This window comes from Scyliorhinus torazame, chromosome 18 (assembly GCF_047496885.1).
Source record: "Scyliorhinus torazame isolate Kashiwa2021f chromosome 18, sScyTor2.1, whole genome shotgun sequence".
In the NCBI taxonomy this organism is placed as follows: Eukaryota; Metazoa; Chordata; class Chondrichthyes; order Carcharhiniformes; family Scyliorhinidae; genus Scyliorhinus; species Scyliorhinus torazame.
In genome coordinates, this window is record NC_092724.1 from 49,501,138 (window position 1) to 49,518,647 (window position 17,510).

At 46.1% G+C, this 17,510-nt stretch overlaps 1 protein-coding gene across 2 annotated transcripts; it reads left to right on the forward strand.

The window, feature by feature from the left end:
* Positions 1–1,711: 1,711 nt before the first annotated feature.
* LOC140395197 (perilipin-2-like) lies at positions 1,712–15,189 on the forward strand. 2 transcript variants are annotated; one of them, XM_072482725.1, is made up of 8 exons: positions 1,712–1,855; positions 2,155–2,243; positions 6,422–6,617; positions 8,034–8,116; positions 8,965–9,229; positions 11,038–11,225; positions 13,829–13,984; positions 14,730–15,189. In XM_072482725.1, the coding sequence occupies exons 2-8, from the start codon at positions 2,172–2,174 to the stop codon at positions 15,084–15,086; spliced, it is 1,317 nt and encodes a 438-aa protein (XP_072338826.1). In that variant the 5' UTR covers positions 1,712–1,855; positions 2,155–2,171; the 3' UTR covers positions 15,087–15,189. The 2 variants fall into 2 exon arrangements, with proteins under 2 accessions (XP_072338826.1, XP_072338828.1); XM_072482727.1 differs by having other exon boundaries at positions 13,841–13,984.
* Positions 15,190–17,510: the final 2,321 nt, after the last annotated feature.

Genomic DNA, 17,510 nt, shown 5'->3' on the forward strand with positions numbered 1-17,510 from the left:
TTTCGGGATTTGTGGGAGGAAACCAGAGAGCCCGGAAGAAACCAACACGGGCACGAGGAGAACTTGCAGACGCCGCACAGACAGTGACCCAATCCAGGTCCCTGGTGCTGTGAAGAAACAGTGCTAACCACTGTGCAAACGTGCCGCCATAAAGGGAAACGTCAAGCCACAGGATGCAATGTAATGAATATCCTCAAGACACCTGCCGTATATCAAAATATTGAGTTACAAGGTGGAAACCAAGGCTGTTTCCTAGGAGAGGAATATTCAAAACACAGTGGAACCCTGGAGATGTTTACGATAGTTTAAGAAGCTAATATCTTGAAAATATCTGAAGTGCAATTCATCACATTCCTGAGATGTGGAGATTGTAAAAATTTCTGTTCAGGTGGCAGCACATCCAAGCCTCTTTTTATAGTCCTTCGATAGGTTAATGATTCAATTTCAATGTATCGATACTAATGAAAAGAAACAAATAAATGGTTAAAGCTTTTATAAAAGTAAGTTTTGTTTTATTAGTGTTGTTTTTCAAGGGAGACAAGCTTCATGGTAAGGGCCCAGGTCAACTCAGGGTCTTGTGAAGGAGAGGGAGAAACGATAAACAAAGTTTTAAATAAATTATTCTCAAAATAATTTATTTGGGGGAATTTTGAATGCCAGTTATCCTCCTTATTTGAACCTGACGTGGGAGATAATGACTGACAACAGTTGGAAATAAGCCTAGAACTTCGTACTTTCGAGTTTGACATGGTGAGGGGGGCATGGTAGCACAGGGGGGCACAGCACAGTGGTTAGCACAGTTGCTTCACAGCTCTGGGGTCCCAGGTTCGATTCCCGGCTTGAGTCACTGTCTATGCGGAGTTTGCACTTTCTCCCCATGTCTGCGTGGGTTTCCTCCAGGTACTCCGGTTTCCTCCCACAGTATAAAGATGTGCAGATTAAGTGGATTGGCCATGATAAAATTGCCCCTAGTATTAGGGATGCTAGGTGGGGATTCAGGGGAGTCAAATGGTTCTCCTTATCCTCAATTAACTTCAGAGCTTTGTTCTATCGTTGAATGCAGTTAAGGCCAAGATAGACAGATTTGTGGTCTGTCAGGGAATTGAGGGATAAGAGAGGCCGAGAAAATGGAGTTTAAGCCCCAAATCAGTAATGATCACATTGAATGGCAGAACAGGTTATGGCAGTACAGTGGTTAGCACTCCTGCTTCACAGCACCAGGGACCCAGATTCAACTCTGGCTTTGGGTGAGTGCCTGTGAGGAGTTTGCATGTTCTCCCCTTGTCTGAGTGGGTTTCCTCCGGGTGTTCCGGTTTCTTCCCACAGTCCAATGATGTGCAGGTTGGGTAGATTGGCCATGATCAATGTGCGGGGTTATGGAGGTAGGGTAAGGCGAGTGGACCTAGATAGAGTGTTCCTTTGGAAGGCACAGACCAGATGGCCCGAATGGCCTCCTTCTGCACTGTAGGGATTCTATGGATTTTTCTGTGGTACGGTCCTATTTTTTGTGTTCTTTAGAAGGCATTGGTGGCCTTTACACTTTAGTCTTTATTGTGTCTGTCGTATCTGCTAAACTCTTGGGGTAACTCTAGGTTCCACAATCCGTAACTTCAGACTTGCGCTCAGTCCAGATTGACACGGGCCACGACACGCCTCTGTACTCTTTGATTGATCGGTGCCTCATTAAATTTCACTCTTTCAATGTGGATTGGTCAGATCTGTTATCAATCAGGAAGTGTGCCCCGCCCCGATAATGTCGGATGGTTCTTTATAAAGTCACTGCTGTGGACTTGGTGTTTAAATTGTGTCGAGAGCGAGAGAGACTCAGAGCATATTTTTAAGACAATTTCGTAAGGTGAGAAACTATATTTTTTTGCCTGTTTGACTTTGCAGGTTTCAGACTTTGTCTTCATGTTCCAAAAAGTTCGATGGAGCTTTTATTGTTCCGTTCTGGTGGTATTTATTTCAGTTCGAAGGCTGTGGCAAACTTTTAATTGTGGGATTTCGCCCAACTTGTTACTGTAAAAGTTGCCCTGACTCTGCCTCAGTCTTTAATCAGTGGAGACAAGTGGCTTTACTCTAACTTCGTCCCTCCCTCGGACTGAGAGTTAAACTAGCTAATTCTTTTCTCCCATCCCAATTTCTTTCCATTAGACTTCGTCGGTTTTGTTATGGCGTCAGAAGTGGCCGAAAACATTGAAGTCTCCAAACTACCCGAGTCCCAGGAGAACGGAGAACAGCAGGTACTGAAACTGTGGGTCTGTGTAATTCCAGCTTTCTGACTCGGTGACCCATAGACTAGTTACTCTTGCGGGAAGACCTCATTGTGTAAGATAATGATCCAACTATCACGAGTTCAGGAACCGCTCTCTGCCCCTGCTGGCAAATCTTACTCACTGATTATTTCTATGAGCTGTTGCGACCTTTGACCGAATTCATTATCTGTTTTTATATAAAAGTAGGAAAATGTGTACTGTGTATATCGGAGGTCTGTTTCAACATAAACACTAATTTTTTTAAGAGTGTAAACAGCAAATTTAGAATTTTAAACTTTCCCTACCCCCCCCCCCCCCCCCCAGTGCCCTTTCACCTACTTAGCACTTGGCCCTTTAGTTGTACTTACTGTTCCCTTTCCTCCCCCCACCCCCAACTATAGGAGTTCTCTGGCTAGGGGTTCTTGTGCCTGGATCCTTTGAAGGTATGTTGAGAGAATAATTAGTAAAACATATGGGATCTTGGGCTTCTAAGGTATTCAGGACAAAATGGGAATTTATACAGCACCTAATGTAATTCCCTGGTCTAGTCACAGGTTGGAAAATTGATGGCAGTTCCTTGAGAGGGTGCAGAGGATATTTCCAGGGATAGCCCCTGGCTATCTTTCATTATTCTGCCCACCAGCAAACAAAACAGATGGCACACTCTCTGTCACTGCTCCCCTGTCGTACACTGCCCCAATCCAACTCTTCTCCACAGTTCAATGTCCTTGCACTCCTCCCAGACCATGGTCTCCCATAAAGTCCATCGCCTCCTCCAATGAGTCAAAATACAATTCTTGCTTTTGGTGTGTCAAAACTCCAAATTTCACCCCATTCCTGTAGTGGGTAACGGCCTTAGGCCTTTATCTGCTTATGTTTGGCCAGCTCTGAATCAGGTCCTAGTAAATCCGCAGCTCACTCCTCTCCCAGGTACACTTCTTGGTCTGCCTCGCCCACCTCTATCGTCTCCTCATCCAAGAACCGATACAGCATCACCTTTGGTGACCCCCCCCCCCCCCCTCTGCAGCCTCCACATTGCCCCTGTGCTTGATCCAGCTTTGGCCCCCCCCCTCTCACCAGCTTCTCCAGCATGTCGTCACAAGACCTCTGCACCTTAATGCCCTTGGCACCCTCACAAATTTGCAGATTTTGCCTCCTGGAGTAGTTCTCCAGCTTCTCCCTCAGCCTCTTCTGGCTGCTCAACGACATCCCTATCTCTCCCTCCAGCGAGGTCAACCGATCTGCATGCTCCACCATCAACTCTTCCACCTTTTAGATCGCCAGGTCCTGAGCTCCATCTGCTCGATTGCCACCCTAAGCTGCTCCACCACCTTGGCCATGTTTGTTTGGTTGATGGACCCTATGAGGCATTCTTCCCCTCTTGCTGCAATTTTCCATTGAGGAATTCCAGCGGCTGCTCCATCAACCACTGGGCAGGCAGCACTGCCCCCTTGCTCTCTGCCATCTTCTCTTGTGTCACATCACGAGAATTTGCTCCAGTTTCTGTTTCTTCTTTGTCTGATGAGACTTCCACCAGAGGTGTATTACATTCCTTGGGCCCTCCAACACTACAATTGGCTTGGGAAGGACAGAAAAAATCTACCTTGGGAGCCACCAAATGTGCAACCACACATGGCTGCTGCTGGAAATCCCCCTTCTTACTTATTTGTCTACCTGCATAATGCATGCGAGTCCTCTGTGGCATTCTGCAGTTGTTCTCCATTTTAAATACTCTGCTCTTTATTCTTCCTGCCCAAGTGAGCAACTTCACATTTTTTTCTGCATCATACTCCTTTACTAGATTTTTGCCCAAACGCAAACCTTTCTACATGGGTCTCCAACATCCTTGTATCCTCTTGTTCTTCACTGCATACTATCCACCTATCTTTGTCATTTGCAAATTTAGCTACTGTGCCTTCACACCCCTTGTCACTGAAATTGTAAAACGTTTTGAGGCCCAGCACTGACCCCTGTAGGACTCCACTTCTCATTATCCTGTCTCAGAAAAACACTCGTATGCACAGGTTTTCTGATGGTCAGCCAAAATGTTGCCCCCTACACAACTGGGCTTTAATGTGGAGGCACCTGGTCAAATGCCTTCTGGAAATCCAAGTGTTGTACCTGCTTCCCTTCAATAGTGGGGTCACATTTGCTACTTTTCCAGAATCTGATTTGCAACTTGTGATCCATTTGATTCTCTCGTGAGGTTGATTTTAATCTTCAGACATTCTCCATCCCCACGCCGAAGTGGCTGCGCCGTCGAGATTCACGACGGCGTGGAATGGCCCCGGTCCCGACCGATTTCAGGCCCTGACAATGGGCCAGTATCGGGGCCGCGTCATCTACCCGCGCCAGGCCTTGTCGCCCGCGTAAAAGCGGCGCCGCATAGATGACGTGGCCGACGCCGCATGACGGACGTCATGCGCGGGTTGGCCAGCGCCAACCCACGCATGCGTGGTTGCCGTCCTGTCCCAATCCGCCCTGCAAGAAGATGGGGGACGGGTCTTGTGGGGCCGCGGAAGGAAGGAGGTCCTCCTTCAGAGAGGACGGCCCGACGATCGGTGGGCACCGATTGCAGGTCGCCACCCCCCCCCCCCCCACCCCCCCCCCCCCCCAGCGTTCACGCACTGCCCACTACTGCGGTGACCAGGTGTGGACTGTGCCGGGGGAACCTGCCATTTTGGCCTGGCTGCTCTGCCCATCCGGGCCTCAGAATCGTGGGGGTGCTGGAGAATTGCCATTTTGGGTATCTCCGGCGATTCTCTGGCCCGCGAAACTCGACCGGCCCGTTCCCGCCGCTTGGGAGGGTGTCGGACCGGCGGCCCAGGCGATTCTCCCAACTAGCGTGGGAGTGGAGAATCGCGCCCTAGGTGCTTTCATTGGATCAACTGGGGGCATTAAGAGACCCAATTGGTAATTCTTGATTGTTGTTTATTTTTATTTTGGGTATAATTGTTTTGAAGGAGCTCCTTGATGTCTAACAATATTCCACTGGAAACTAGTGGGACCTTCATATTACCTATTTGGACTGACTTCCTATCATTCCAGAGTACTGACTTGTGGTGCTATCTTTAGAATGATCTTTCAGCACAACACCGAACTATTTCACAGAATTGCTACAGTGGTGAAGGAGGCCATTTGGCCCAAAGTCTGCACCACTGACCCTCTGTTATAATTTTTTAATAAAATAATCTTTATTAGTGTCACAAGTAATGAAGTTACTGTGAACATCCCCTAGTTGCCACACTCTGGCGCCTGTTTGGGTACACCCAAGGGAGAATTCAGAATGTCTAATTCGCCTAACAAGCCTGCCTTTCGGAACTTGAGGAAACCAGAGCACCTGGAGGAAACCTACGCAGACACTGGGAGAACATGCAGACTCTGCACAGACAGTGACCCAAGCCAGGAATAACCTGGTGCTGTCAAGCAACAGTGCTAACCAGTGTGCTGCTGTGTTGAAAGGCCTTCTGAAAGAGTAAGATACCAATGCCCACTCCCTTACCCTACCCCCATAACCCTATCTTACCTGCATGCCTTTGGACTGGGAGGAAGCTCTTGCAGACATGGGGAGAAAGTGCAAACTCCACACGGGCAGTAATGCAAGGCCAGAATTGAACCGCTTCCCATGCAGGCAGTAACCCAACTGAACACAAACTGTACCTGGATGTGCCTTTATACTGAGGATTTCTAACCTTTTCAAATTAGCTGGGTGCCTACCATCTTTTAGTAACAATTAGAAGCAATCCAGCAGATTTAGGAAATGCAAAATGTTAATGGATTTAGTAGAAGATGGCCAAAACCTGGTGGAGATGAAAGACTGCTGGATATTGAATGCTGATTCTTTTACCATCTGGTAACATGGTAGCCCCAAGGGCTCTGCACGGTGCGAGCACTGGACCGAGGGGTTAGTTCTTGCTGTGAGAGGCAAAAGTGGGGCTCAGCCTGAAATGTAGTGATAGCCTGGATCTGAGCAAGTGGGGTAGCCATGGGCTCTGCTTTGAGATCAATGACTCTGGGGGAAGAGCAGATGAAGGTAGGAGGGCATGTGACTTCTGGAATCCGTGTGTACTATGTTTTGTTTGCACTCTTTCCCCCTTGTATCATTGGAATTATTGGAATGATTTGCTGTGAAATGATCTCGTGATTCCACAACTTGTGTGTTTCAGAATGTGGTGAGCAGAGTGACCAGCCTGCCACTTGTGAGCTCGGCCTACGACATGGTATCAGCTGTGTACAATAGCACCAAGGAGAACCACCCATATGTGAAGACTGTCTGCGATGTTGCTGAGCAGGGAGTGAAGACCATATCTGCTGTGGCTGTCAGTGGTGCTAAACCAATTATAGACCAGCTGGAACCTCAAAGTAAGAACATTACTACAGCTGACTTACATTAGTGTCTTTTGATTAAAAATCAACTCTAATGGTTGACTCTAGGAGTTAGTAGGACCCCCCCCCCCCCCTTCCCCTATCATGGAAAAGTTGGATTTTGTTTTAACCATCCATTTGTTCCAACCTGTCTACTGAATTGATAGAAATTGAACTTGACAATAATTAAAATTACCAGAACTTTTGAAGTAAATGCAAATTACCTTAAAAACCAATAAGAGGGTCTCACTCCTAGTCTTGGTGCTCTGTAACTCTAATGTGGTTGATGGGTGGGTAAAATCCAGGTTGAGCTCATAGTTTAGGCTGAGACTTCATGGATTACTGAGGGAATGATGCACCAAGGCCCCATAATCTCCTTGGCTATAAGAAATTCCATGGCGCTATTGGGGGGGGGGGGGGGGGGGGAGAGAGAGAAAGATCTTAAGTTGTCTTGGTTAAGTTGTGCTAACCAATTGCTTCACAGCTCCAGGGTCCCAGGTTCGATTCCCAGCTGGGTCACTGTCTGTGCGGAGTCTGCACGTCCCCTCAGTGTGTGCGTGGGTTTCCTCCGGGTACTCCGCTTTCCTTCCACAGTCCAAAGGTGTGCAGGTTGGGTGGATTGGCCATGATAAATTGCCCTTGGTGTCCAAAATTTCCCTGAGGGTTGGTCGAGTGGGGTTACTGGGTTATGGGGATAGGGTGGTATGGGCTTAGGTAGGATGCTCTTTCCAAGAGCCGGTGCAGACTCGATGGGCCGAATGGCCTCCTTCTGCACTGTAAATTCTACGATCTTTCAACAAATGTCACAAAATTATTCGCCCACTTGGGAATGTGGGTCACAGCATCAGGAGTAAGACCTGCAGCCCATTCATCTTATTCTTTGGTAAGCCCTTGCCATGTGCAAAGGTCTTGCGTCTCTTTACTGAAGAGTAAGTATCGGCTCCGTTTGCATTTTACTGTTGCATTTATAAACTGTCGTCTGCAATATTAGTTACAGCAAATCTGGGCCCAGGTCCAGATTATTCAGTTGTGACAAACCAATTGGTATGTAATATTGGCCAGCAGCCTACTAAATGTGACCCATTTCCTAAATGCCAGTAATGATTATAACTCTGACCTCGTACTACTTATGTATAGTTTTTTTAAATCTGGCTCCAGCTTCCAATTTTCTGTCATTTTCCTGTCTGGAATGACCAAGCAAATAGCAGTCATTGCCATGATTGTGAGTAGTGCAGAGTAAAATGCAACTGCTATAAGATTCCATATCTTACTGAACTCGTTTCAAGATTGAGTTTTTAAAAACTAGCTTGAGCACAAGTATAGAATATTTTTCAATAACTTGGTGAACCAACTGGACAAGTATTTTTACATGTTTGTCTCTAAGCCAAGGTTCTATTTCATTTCTGTGCTCAGTTACAGCAGCTAATGAATATGCCTGTAAAGGCCTGGATAAACTGGAAGAGAAGCTTCCAATTCTTCAACAGTCCACACCCCAGGTAAGAAACATCTACAAAATAACCCTGCAGATTATTATTCTTGATATGGCCATCCCTGACACATGCCAGCATTCATTGACCTAAACGATTACATTAGGTAGGCAAAGGCTGGATTGAAGTTGGGCATACCCTACCCCCCCCCCCCCCAACCACCATTCATGCATCCTCATTTCCCTTCAACCCATTACCCCTCACTCAACCCCATGGCCCTTTATAACCATGCCCCCAACGCACACCTTGTCCCTGTGCCAACTCGCCTAGTATGAACCATGTTGACTTTTGTGATCTCGTGGGTTAAAAGTAAATACTAATTCCAATGTATCAATTGAATTCCTTTTTAATCGAAGTCCAGCAGAGTTGAATCCATTGACCATGTTGACTGTTCCAATTTTGTACTTTTTTTTTTAAATGCAAAATGTCTACCAATCCAAGAGTGCCTTACCTCCAGAAACCATGGTTGTGCAACAATGGCGGAGGCTGGGTTCAGTAGCAGATGGATACCATGGTTATAAGAACTTTGACTCTGGCCAGTGCTGGCTCGCTTTTTTTTTTGTTGTTGTTGAGACTAAAAGCCTCAGTCAGCCCTGGACATCCTGTGCTTGTGTTTTCAGAACTGCGGCCCTGTTTGTCCCTTGGTGCTCATATGAAAATCATTCCCCAACACTATTGAAATGGAATTTCTCTCCATTTTCCTAACCAACTCTCCTTCATTTGGTTGTTAAAGCACTCTTGGGACTTTGAGGTGAATATTGTCTAAATGCAAGTCCCTTCCAGACTAGGAAACACATGTGCTCTTAATGCTGACTCAGCACTCCTTTTTTGTGTTCTGAATTATTCTCTTTTTACAGATTGTTGCTGATACCAAAGAACTGGTTTCATCCACAATAACAGGAGCCAAAGATGCTGTCTCCAACACAGTGACTGGGGTAGTGGACATGGCCAAGGGGGCAGTGCATGGTAGCATTGAAAAGACCAAGATCGTCATGGCAGAAGGAGTTAATACTGTCATGGCATCCAAAGTAGGGCAGATGGTGGTCACTGGTGTGGACAGTGCACTCAATAAATCTGAAGAGATGGTTGATCATTATCTTCCCATGACTGAGGAAGAACTGGGTAAGTAAGAAAGGATCCATTTTACAACTTTGCTTTTGTGTCTACTTTGTTGACTCTGAAGTTGCATGTTGTGCACCTTAGTGAAGTTGTCAAGTACAAACCTGTCATTATAGAGTGAGTAAAATCAACTTTGACTGTATTTTCTGATTTTTCTTTTTTAAATTTGGGGTACCCAATTCATTTTTTCCAATTTAGCGTGGCCAATCCACCTAGCTTGCACATTTTTGGGTTGTGGGGGTAAACTTGCGCAAACATGGGGAGAATGTGCAAACTCACGGACAGTGACCCAGAGCCGGGATCGAACCTGGGACCTTGGCGCCGTGAGGCCACAGTCGGACAGCGGCCCAGAGCCGGGATCGAACCTGGGACATCGGCGCCATGAGGCCACAGTGCTAACCCACTGCATTCTCTGAATTTTATCTGAATCTATTTCTCAGATCTATGAAGTACTTCAGAAGTGCAGAATACTGTGCTATGGACTGCTACATACCTGTTGGTACAAGCATCGAATCCAAAATACAATTAATCCTTAATCCAATTGGCTAATATCCCCCAACTATACACTTAAAACCCAGTAACTATTCTGATTATATTGCATTGCAAGTTCTAGTTGAAGCACGTGACATAAATGCTCCTCCTCATTAGTTTCTGTTTGTCCAATATTGGAATGTTTGTTTATGGTGGTGCTCTTGCATAGTTGTAACTTTGAGGGCATTGTACTGTAGCCAGGAGCATGAAAATGAAAGCAAGAGTACAAAACCTATCTGTTCTGCTGAATGCAATCCACCTTCAAAAAATGCAGATTTGACTTTTTCTCCCATATTAACTGTTTATGACTGAAAATTGACCTCTTGTGTTTGGTGGGACATTGAGCACAAAACAAATGAAGTCTATTTTGTTCGACTTCCAGCTGACTATGGGGGATTTGGCAATTCCATTGAAGAGGGGATGTGGGTTTTTTGATATTGCTGCACTATGCAAATATTACTTTTTGACCCAAACTGAAATGTTGTGCAAGGCTTGCTGCATACCAACATTTTGAATTTCACAATTGCTCATAAATTGTAAAGTCACCATAGTCCCAGATGATCATGGGCTGCTTTCCCTTTGAGAGGTAGAACTGACTGGTGGTAGTTTAACCTGGGGAGGGTAAGGTTGAGGTGGGGCCTTCCATGAAAATCTTAGCTGAATTGAACCCTCGTTGACCTTGTTCTGCATCAAACCAGCTGTTCAGCCAACTGGCCAAATGCTCCCAATCCATCAGCAGACATCCCGCTCTGATTGTTATGATGGAGGAAATGCCATTGGCATAAACAGCTGAAGGTTGGGTGTCGGACACTAAAATGATGGACATCCAACAGCCATAACCATCTTTTTTTGTGCTAGGGAATAGCAGCCAGTGGAAAGCGCCCCCCCCCCCCCCCTAAATTCCAGTAACTTAATTGAAGCTGAACTCTAATAGGGGGCTGAACCTGGAATTCTGCTCTGGCTTATCTTTGGAACCATGGGGGTAATTCCATCATTTTGAATGAACATACAGGTGTAGGCCATTCAGCCCATTGAATATGCTATCATTTCATATGATCGTGACACTTCAATGCCTTTTAACACCCATAACTCTTATGATGTTACTCAGAAATCTGTTTTGAACATCACAATGACTGAGCTGTTGGCAATATCCATATTGAGTAATGGTTGGATTGTTTTGTGGATCATGCATACCTGGGACATCTCCCACTATGTTACCAGGAAAAATAATTGCCTCTTGAATGATGGTCTTGATTGATTGTAAGCTTCTGTGGTTTCAGCAAAACTGGCCACTTCTGTTGAAGGTGTTGAGGTGGCCCCAGCACCGTTGCAGAGTTACTACGTGCGCTTGGGATCTTTATCTTCTAAGGTGCGTCATCGAGCATACCAGCACTCCACATCTAAGATGCAGGAGGCCAGGCAAAGCAGCCAAGACACCATGGCTCAGCTTCACAACACCATGGATCTGGTAAGATTTGCTGTTGATGCCAGGTGGTTTTTGACATTGAGCTGCCACCTGGTTCATTGCCTCTGGAAGAAATGGTTATTGATCAGTGTAGAGCTCCTTTTGTCGTTAGCACTGCTGCCTCACAGCCCCTTTTGTCTGTATGTGTGTAGCTATGTTTTGTGGGGTAAAGCCCCTGATGACAGACTAGCAACCTGCTCCAGGAGTAATGACTACAAAAGGAGACTTCTGACCTGTGCACTCGGGTGCAGAAAGGTTGAGAGAGATATTTAGCCACTTCAGTGAGACCAGTGACTTTTGGCAGCAGACATTGTCCTACCCACTTCCCCACAATTGTCCAGAGCATACCTTTTGGGTAAATGGTAGTTCGATTTGGAGAATCCTGGAACGATCCTTGTTTTACACACACTTTCAAAAGAATCCATGTAGACTGAGTTAGAAATATCTGTTACACCAGTAGCAGCAAGCCCTTGGCCTGGGAAATGACTGCACAGGACCACAGCATGTCCAGAAGATTAGTATAGGAGGGGAGTAAAGAGGCTGAATACAGTGCCGTGGAAAGACTTCTGACTCTTGGGACCTGTTCTAATGTATGATGAACCTGGTTATGCCTCCAGTAGATTTAGGCATTGGTCCCAAAAGGTTAATTGTACAAAATTTAGAGAGAGCATGTACAAAGCTGAAAAGATCTGACCCAGGTGAATTGGATTTCAACAGTTTGGTAAGAAATTATCACTGGGGGGAAAAAAAAAATAGACCTTCGATAGATAACTATAACATTCCCATGATTGTGAAAAGGGCATCTAAAACTATAGGTTAAAATGAGATCAATATTTGTCAACTTTGATGTAATAGATTGAGTTTTGAGTAAAGAACGCAAGAACTATTAAGCTTGTGGGGTAAACTGGCAGGAGTGAACCAGTCCACTGGGGTGGGATGTATACAGTGGTGTTCCCATGAGGTTTGGTAGTGGGACCAATAGATTGACCTGGATTTGTACATAAACATCCAAGTTAGAGGGTGGCCTAAAATACAAATGTAGTAAAGTGAAGATATTAACAGACCTCCAGGGAATACAGATTGGTGAAAGGGGCAGGTAAAATTGCAGCTGAAAGATGCCCAAAAAGTGCAAAATCTTTTGGTAGGAAGAATGAGGCAAAAACTAATGGTTTAATTTTCAGTGGGATGTCTGAATGAGACCTGAGAAGACAGTGGCAATTTCCGTGGGATGGAGGAACAGAGACCTGTATGTACTCGCATCCTAGATGGTAGCAAGATATGTTTTGAGGTTGTTTTTCACAAAATCCCTTGATTGTTCTTGGAATTGCATGCAAGTGAAGTAAACCTCACTTACTCAGCTAGAGTATGGAGTTCAATTTGGAGTATGACCATTTAGGAAGGGCATAGCCCTTGAAGGGTGTGGATGCAATTTTCTGAACGTAGAACTTGGTTTAGTTTGTGTTTGGGGGCAGGGGTGGTGGGGGAAATAATCAGCAGCACTAATGGGATCCATCAAGGGAGTGGAGCTGCTCTACAAAACGGCTAGCAGAAGCACTGGAAGAGATGGCTGCATGTGCTGTTTCAAATGGAATTTAAAACTGAGTTTTACTTGTATTGCCATAGTCTAGATTAGAGCCTCTTGTTTTGCCAAGATTAAACCTGGCCTTCAGTAGATTGGATTTGTTTATTGTCACGTGTACCAAGGTACAGTGAAAAGATTTTTCTGCGAGCAGCTCAACAATCATTTAAGTACATGGGAAGAAAAGGGAATAAAAGAAAATACATGATAGGGCAACACAACACACAACACCAGGTATACAATGTAACTACATAGGCACCGGCATCGGATGAAGCATACAGGGTGCAGTGTTAATGAGGTCAGTCCATAAGAGGGTCATTTAAGAGTCTGGTAACAGTGGGGAAGAGCTGTTTTTGAGTCTGTTCGTGTGTGTTCGCCGACTACTGTATCTCCTGCCGATGGAAGAAGTTGGAAGAGTGAGTAAACCGGGTGGGAGTGGTCTTTGATTATGCTGCCCGTTTTCCCCAGGCAGCAGGAGGTGTAGATGGAGCCAGTGATGGACTGGGCGGTGTTCACTACTCTCGTTTCTTGTGGTCATGGCCGAGCGGTTGCCATACCAGGCTGTGATGCAGCCAGTTAGGATGCTTTCTATGGTGCATCTTTAAAAGTTGGTAAGAGTTGATGTGGACATGCTGAAAAGTTTCCTGAGGAAGTATAGGCGCTGTTGTGCTTTCTTGGTGGTAGCATCAACGTGGAGAGGAATAGAGGAAATTGACTGAATTGAGGCGCTGTTGTGCTTTCCTGGTGGTAGTGTCAACGTAGGGAGGAAATGGCCACTGAATTATTGCACTGTTGCCACAATGACTTAAGCAGTCAGTCAAATACTAAAGTGTAACCATTTTGAAAGCTCGTCCTTTCATGTGAAATCGGTGGTGCCTTTTAGATTTTGTCTAGGCTTCTACATCCTAGCTAACTTTGTTCCAATCCAGGATGTCCATTTTTAAAACTGGAATCCTTAAGCTGACATGTTATATTAAGAGCTGTTGGTCTGCCAGTTCAAATTTTCTGCCCTTTTTTTAATGACCAGCTCCTATTGCAGATTGAATTGGCAAAGAAAGGAGTAGATTCAGCAAATCAGAAGCTGCATGAGGTTCGGGAGAAACTGCATCAGACCTGGGCTGACTGGCAGAAGAAGCAACCAAAAGGTCAAGCGGAGGAGGAAGAAGGGACCCAGAAACCAGGGGTAAGAACTGTGAGGCGTCGGAATCTGAAACCACCCACCAGGGGCTTGACCAACTGCACACGCTGAAGCCAGTTTTAAACCGGCTTCGAACTTGCCTGTTATCCACTCGCCGCCGCGGATGGGTTGCCTCCAATGTGGACCAGGCAGAACAGCAACTGTGGGGTCGCCCGGGCCATCGGGCACCCCTGGGTGGTCTGGGGTAAGTGCAGGGTGGCTCCCTGACCGCCTCCCTGGAATACTGGCACTGCTAAGGTGCCCTGATGGTGCTGGCAGGAGCACTGTCAGGGTGCCCAACAGACAGTGGCATGGGCAAGGGGGTCATGCCCATAATGTGTGGTGGTTGGGGGGGGGCAGTGCCAGGCAGGTAAGTCGGGGCCTCAAGGGGGGGGGGGGGGGGGAGAGAGAGAATGACAGGTGGGGGTGCTATAAGGGGGATGGGGAGGGGACCTGATGAGTGGGAGCCCATAGCTGGGTGTCCTGACTAGGGGTATGTGGGGGCTGACATTGCCCAGTGGTGGGTGATGTGAGGGACCCACAAGCTCACTGATTGATTGGGGCATCCTTTCAAAATAGTGGCCCAACCTGAGTTCTGCTCCCCAGTGCAAGTGTGGGCTAAGCCAGTGAGCAGCTCTCCAGGGCCCAAAGAAATAACTGTCATTGAATAGCAGTGGGGGAACTCGCCTGCCACAAATGAACTGGGAGGTTTCTGGAGAATCACTCCCTAAATGTTTCTTTTGTATTGTAGCAGCTTGAATCCCAAACATTATCCATGACTCGCAGCCTCACCCAGCAACTGCAGACCACCTGCTTGACCCTGGTTTCAAACGTACACGGCCTCCCTCAGCACATTCAAGATAAAATGCAGCAGATCCGCAGCACCGCAGAGACCATCCACTCCTCCTTCTCTGCTGCCAATTCCTTCGGTGATCTCTCTGGGCAGCTCCTGGTGCAAAGCAGAGAGCAAATGCTGAAGATTCGGGAGTCCATGGATGGGGTGATGGATTATGTGCTTCACAACACTCCCCTCAACTGGCTGGTGGGTCCGTTCGCCCCTCAACTGACTGAGTCCGAGGCAATTGCAATGGATGTCGTTCAAGAATAGATGCCAACCTGTCTATTATTGTAAATGGTTAGACCACAAGATTAAACTACTATTAGATTTTGTATAGTTTTTGGAAATTAATAAACAGCATTAAGCTTCAAAAGTCTGACTGTGTAAATGCAGTATAACAATTCTTTAAAAAAATAAAAAATAAAAAAAAAAGGTGCTTTTCTCCCCTTGGTTAAAGCCATCCATTTTATAGAATTCCTGCCACAGTGCTAGGGCTGGGATACCAGTCCTCTGAGCACAGTTTAGTGAGCAGAAGAGAATTTTTATTGGCAGAAATGTACTGCAACATTATTCGATTCAAGCCTCCATTTTAATGTTAAAACCATGGAATTTCCCACCATATTGGGTTGTTATGTATTTTGCTTTGAAGTGAAGGTTAACGATAACTGGCATGATTTAACCAGGAAAAAGCACGCTGTTTTGGGCACGCTTCGTGTTTCTCTGCACCTACAGTGCTGACTATGACCCTACTATCAAAATGGACTTTTTTTTTTTTTTTTTTGTTGCAAGGATTGCCCCACTGCGGGTCGCATTTTGCTTTCTGCACTGACTAGATCAAGTGCCTAAATATCACCCCGATCTCCAGCCCACCGAGACGCTTTCTCTTACCCCACAGGTGCCCCTGGCATTGCCAAGGTGGTAGCAGTAGTGCCAGCTACCACCCTGCCCAGAGCCCAACCACCCAGGTGCCACCAATGAACTGGAAGACCCACCCCTACCCCATGCCATTACACCCAAATGTGGACCTGTAATATACAGCACCAGGGTGAGGTCTCCCAATCTTTGAGCATCATATGTTGACATATTCATATTAAGTGAGTCTAACTGCTCACTTAAATGTGTAAATCTGGATCTCTCCCAGAAAGGGCAAGATCCAGATTGCAATGTCTCAAGATCTCCTTGGATTAATTGGTGCAACAAGGCTCTTTTGTGCCCAACAATCAGAAGTATTTAAGCTGCCTGTTGCATGCCTTTCCTGGGTAACCATTAATGTAAGACAATGGGAACAATCCAAATGATCTAAATTTGGAAACCTAATGGTGCTCTGTCCAGAATGTTGGGATTGTCCTTCAGTGCATCCTTGACATCTGGATAGAGGACCAAGTCTGAAATTCCAATGTCCAGGTTATTTGAATAGAACAGGAACATCATGTTCCTAATACCAAGCTTTGGAGGTATCCCACTGCATACCTCTTGCAGTAATGAACCCTTCTCGCTGTAATAAAATGAGCCATTCACTACTCTCTCGTCCTCTTAAACATTACATACCCAAGTTACTATCACTTTTTTATTATCAGATGCTTATATTTTCCAATGTCTGTAATTAACCATTTTTTAAACCAATGCCTTTTGAAAATTCATAAGATCTTCTGCACTATTGTCATCCATCCTCTGGTTCTTCAGCCAAGTTGAAATATTTTATTGGAGCATTTGTAATTTTCACAGTATAACATCTAACATTTGTAAAACAACCGTCCAGGCCGAAACACACAACCCCCTAGAAGAACAACAAACCGTAAACCATGTCCCTCACTTCTCCCGCCTTGTCCTCAATTACCCGTATACGAAGTTCCCTGTCCTTACCTAACATCGCCTCGTCTCCTGTTTCTTCTCTAAACCCACACCCCTGACTGCTGACGTTTTATTTTCCTTGAAGAAATCGATGAATGGCTGCCAACTCTGGTCAAATCCTCTCCGAGCGAACTTGATTTGGTCCAGACCCACAAACCCAACCATATCACTGACCCACACTCCTTACTGCGGGGGCTCAAGAGCCCCTTCATCCCAGCAAGTTCTGTCTCTGGGCCACCATGGAGGAGAAGGCAGGACGTTGCACCCCCCCCCCCCCCCCCCCCCCCCCCCCCACTTGCTCCTGGATTCTACAACATGCCAAATATTGCAAATTCTGGACTCCCCGAGTTACCCTACCTTCCAGGATTTCTGACATAACATCCGCGAATCCCTACCAGAATTCCCTCAGTTTCAGACGTGCCCAAAACAAGGTACATGGTTGGCCGGGCTACCCCCACGCTGCCCACATCTGTTCTCCACCTTGAAGAACCTGCTCATCCGGGCTACCGTCATGTGTGCCCTGTGGACTACCTTGAACTGGACCAAGCTAAGTCTAGCACAAGACGAGGATGCATTTACTATTTTCAAGGCGTTTTCCCACTTTTCCATTTCCAGCTCTCTTCCCAGCTCCTCACCCCACTTCATAGAACATTACAGCGCAGTACAGGCCCTTCGGCCTTCAATGTTGCGCCGACCTGTGCAACCACTCTAAAGCCCGTCTACACTATTCCCTTATTGTCCATATGTCTATCCAATGACCATTTGAATGCCCTTAGTGTTGGCAAGTCCATTACTGTTGCAGGCAGGGCATTCCACGCCCTTACTACTCTGAGTAAAGAACCT

Excerpts from the sequence above, each read along its gene's own strand:
- LOC140395197 (XM_072482725.1), top strand. The coding sequence starts at position 2,172 with ATGGCGTCAGAAGTGGCCGAAAACATTGAAGTCTCCAAACTACCCGAG. Across the intron at positions 8,117-8,964 it reads TTCAACAGTCCACACCCCAG|ATTGTTGCTGATACCAAAGA; the intron begins GTAAGAAACATC and ends CTCTTTTTACAG. Across the intron at positions 9,230-11,037 it reads CATGACTGAGGAAGAACTGG|CAAAACTGGCCACTTCTGTT; the intron begins GTAAGTAAGAAA and ends CTGTGGTTTCAG.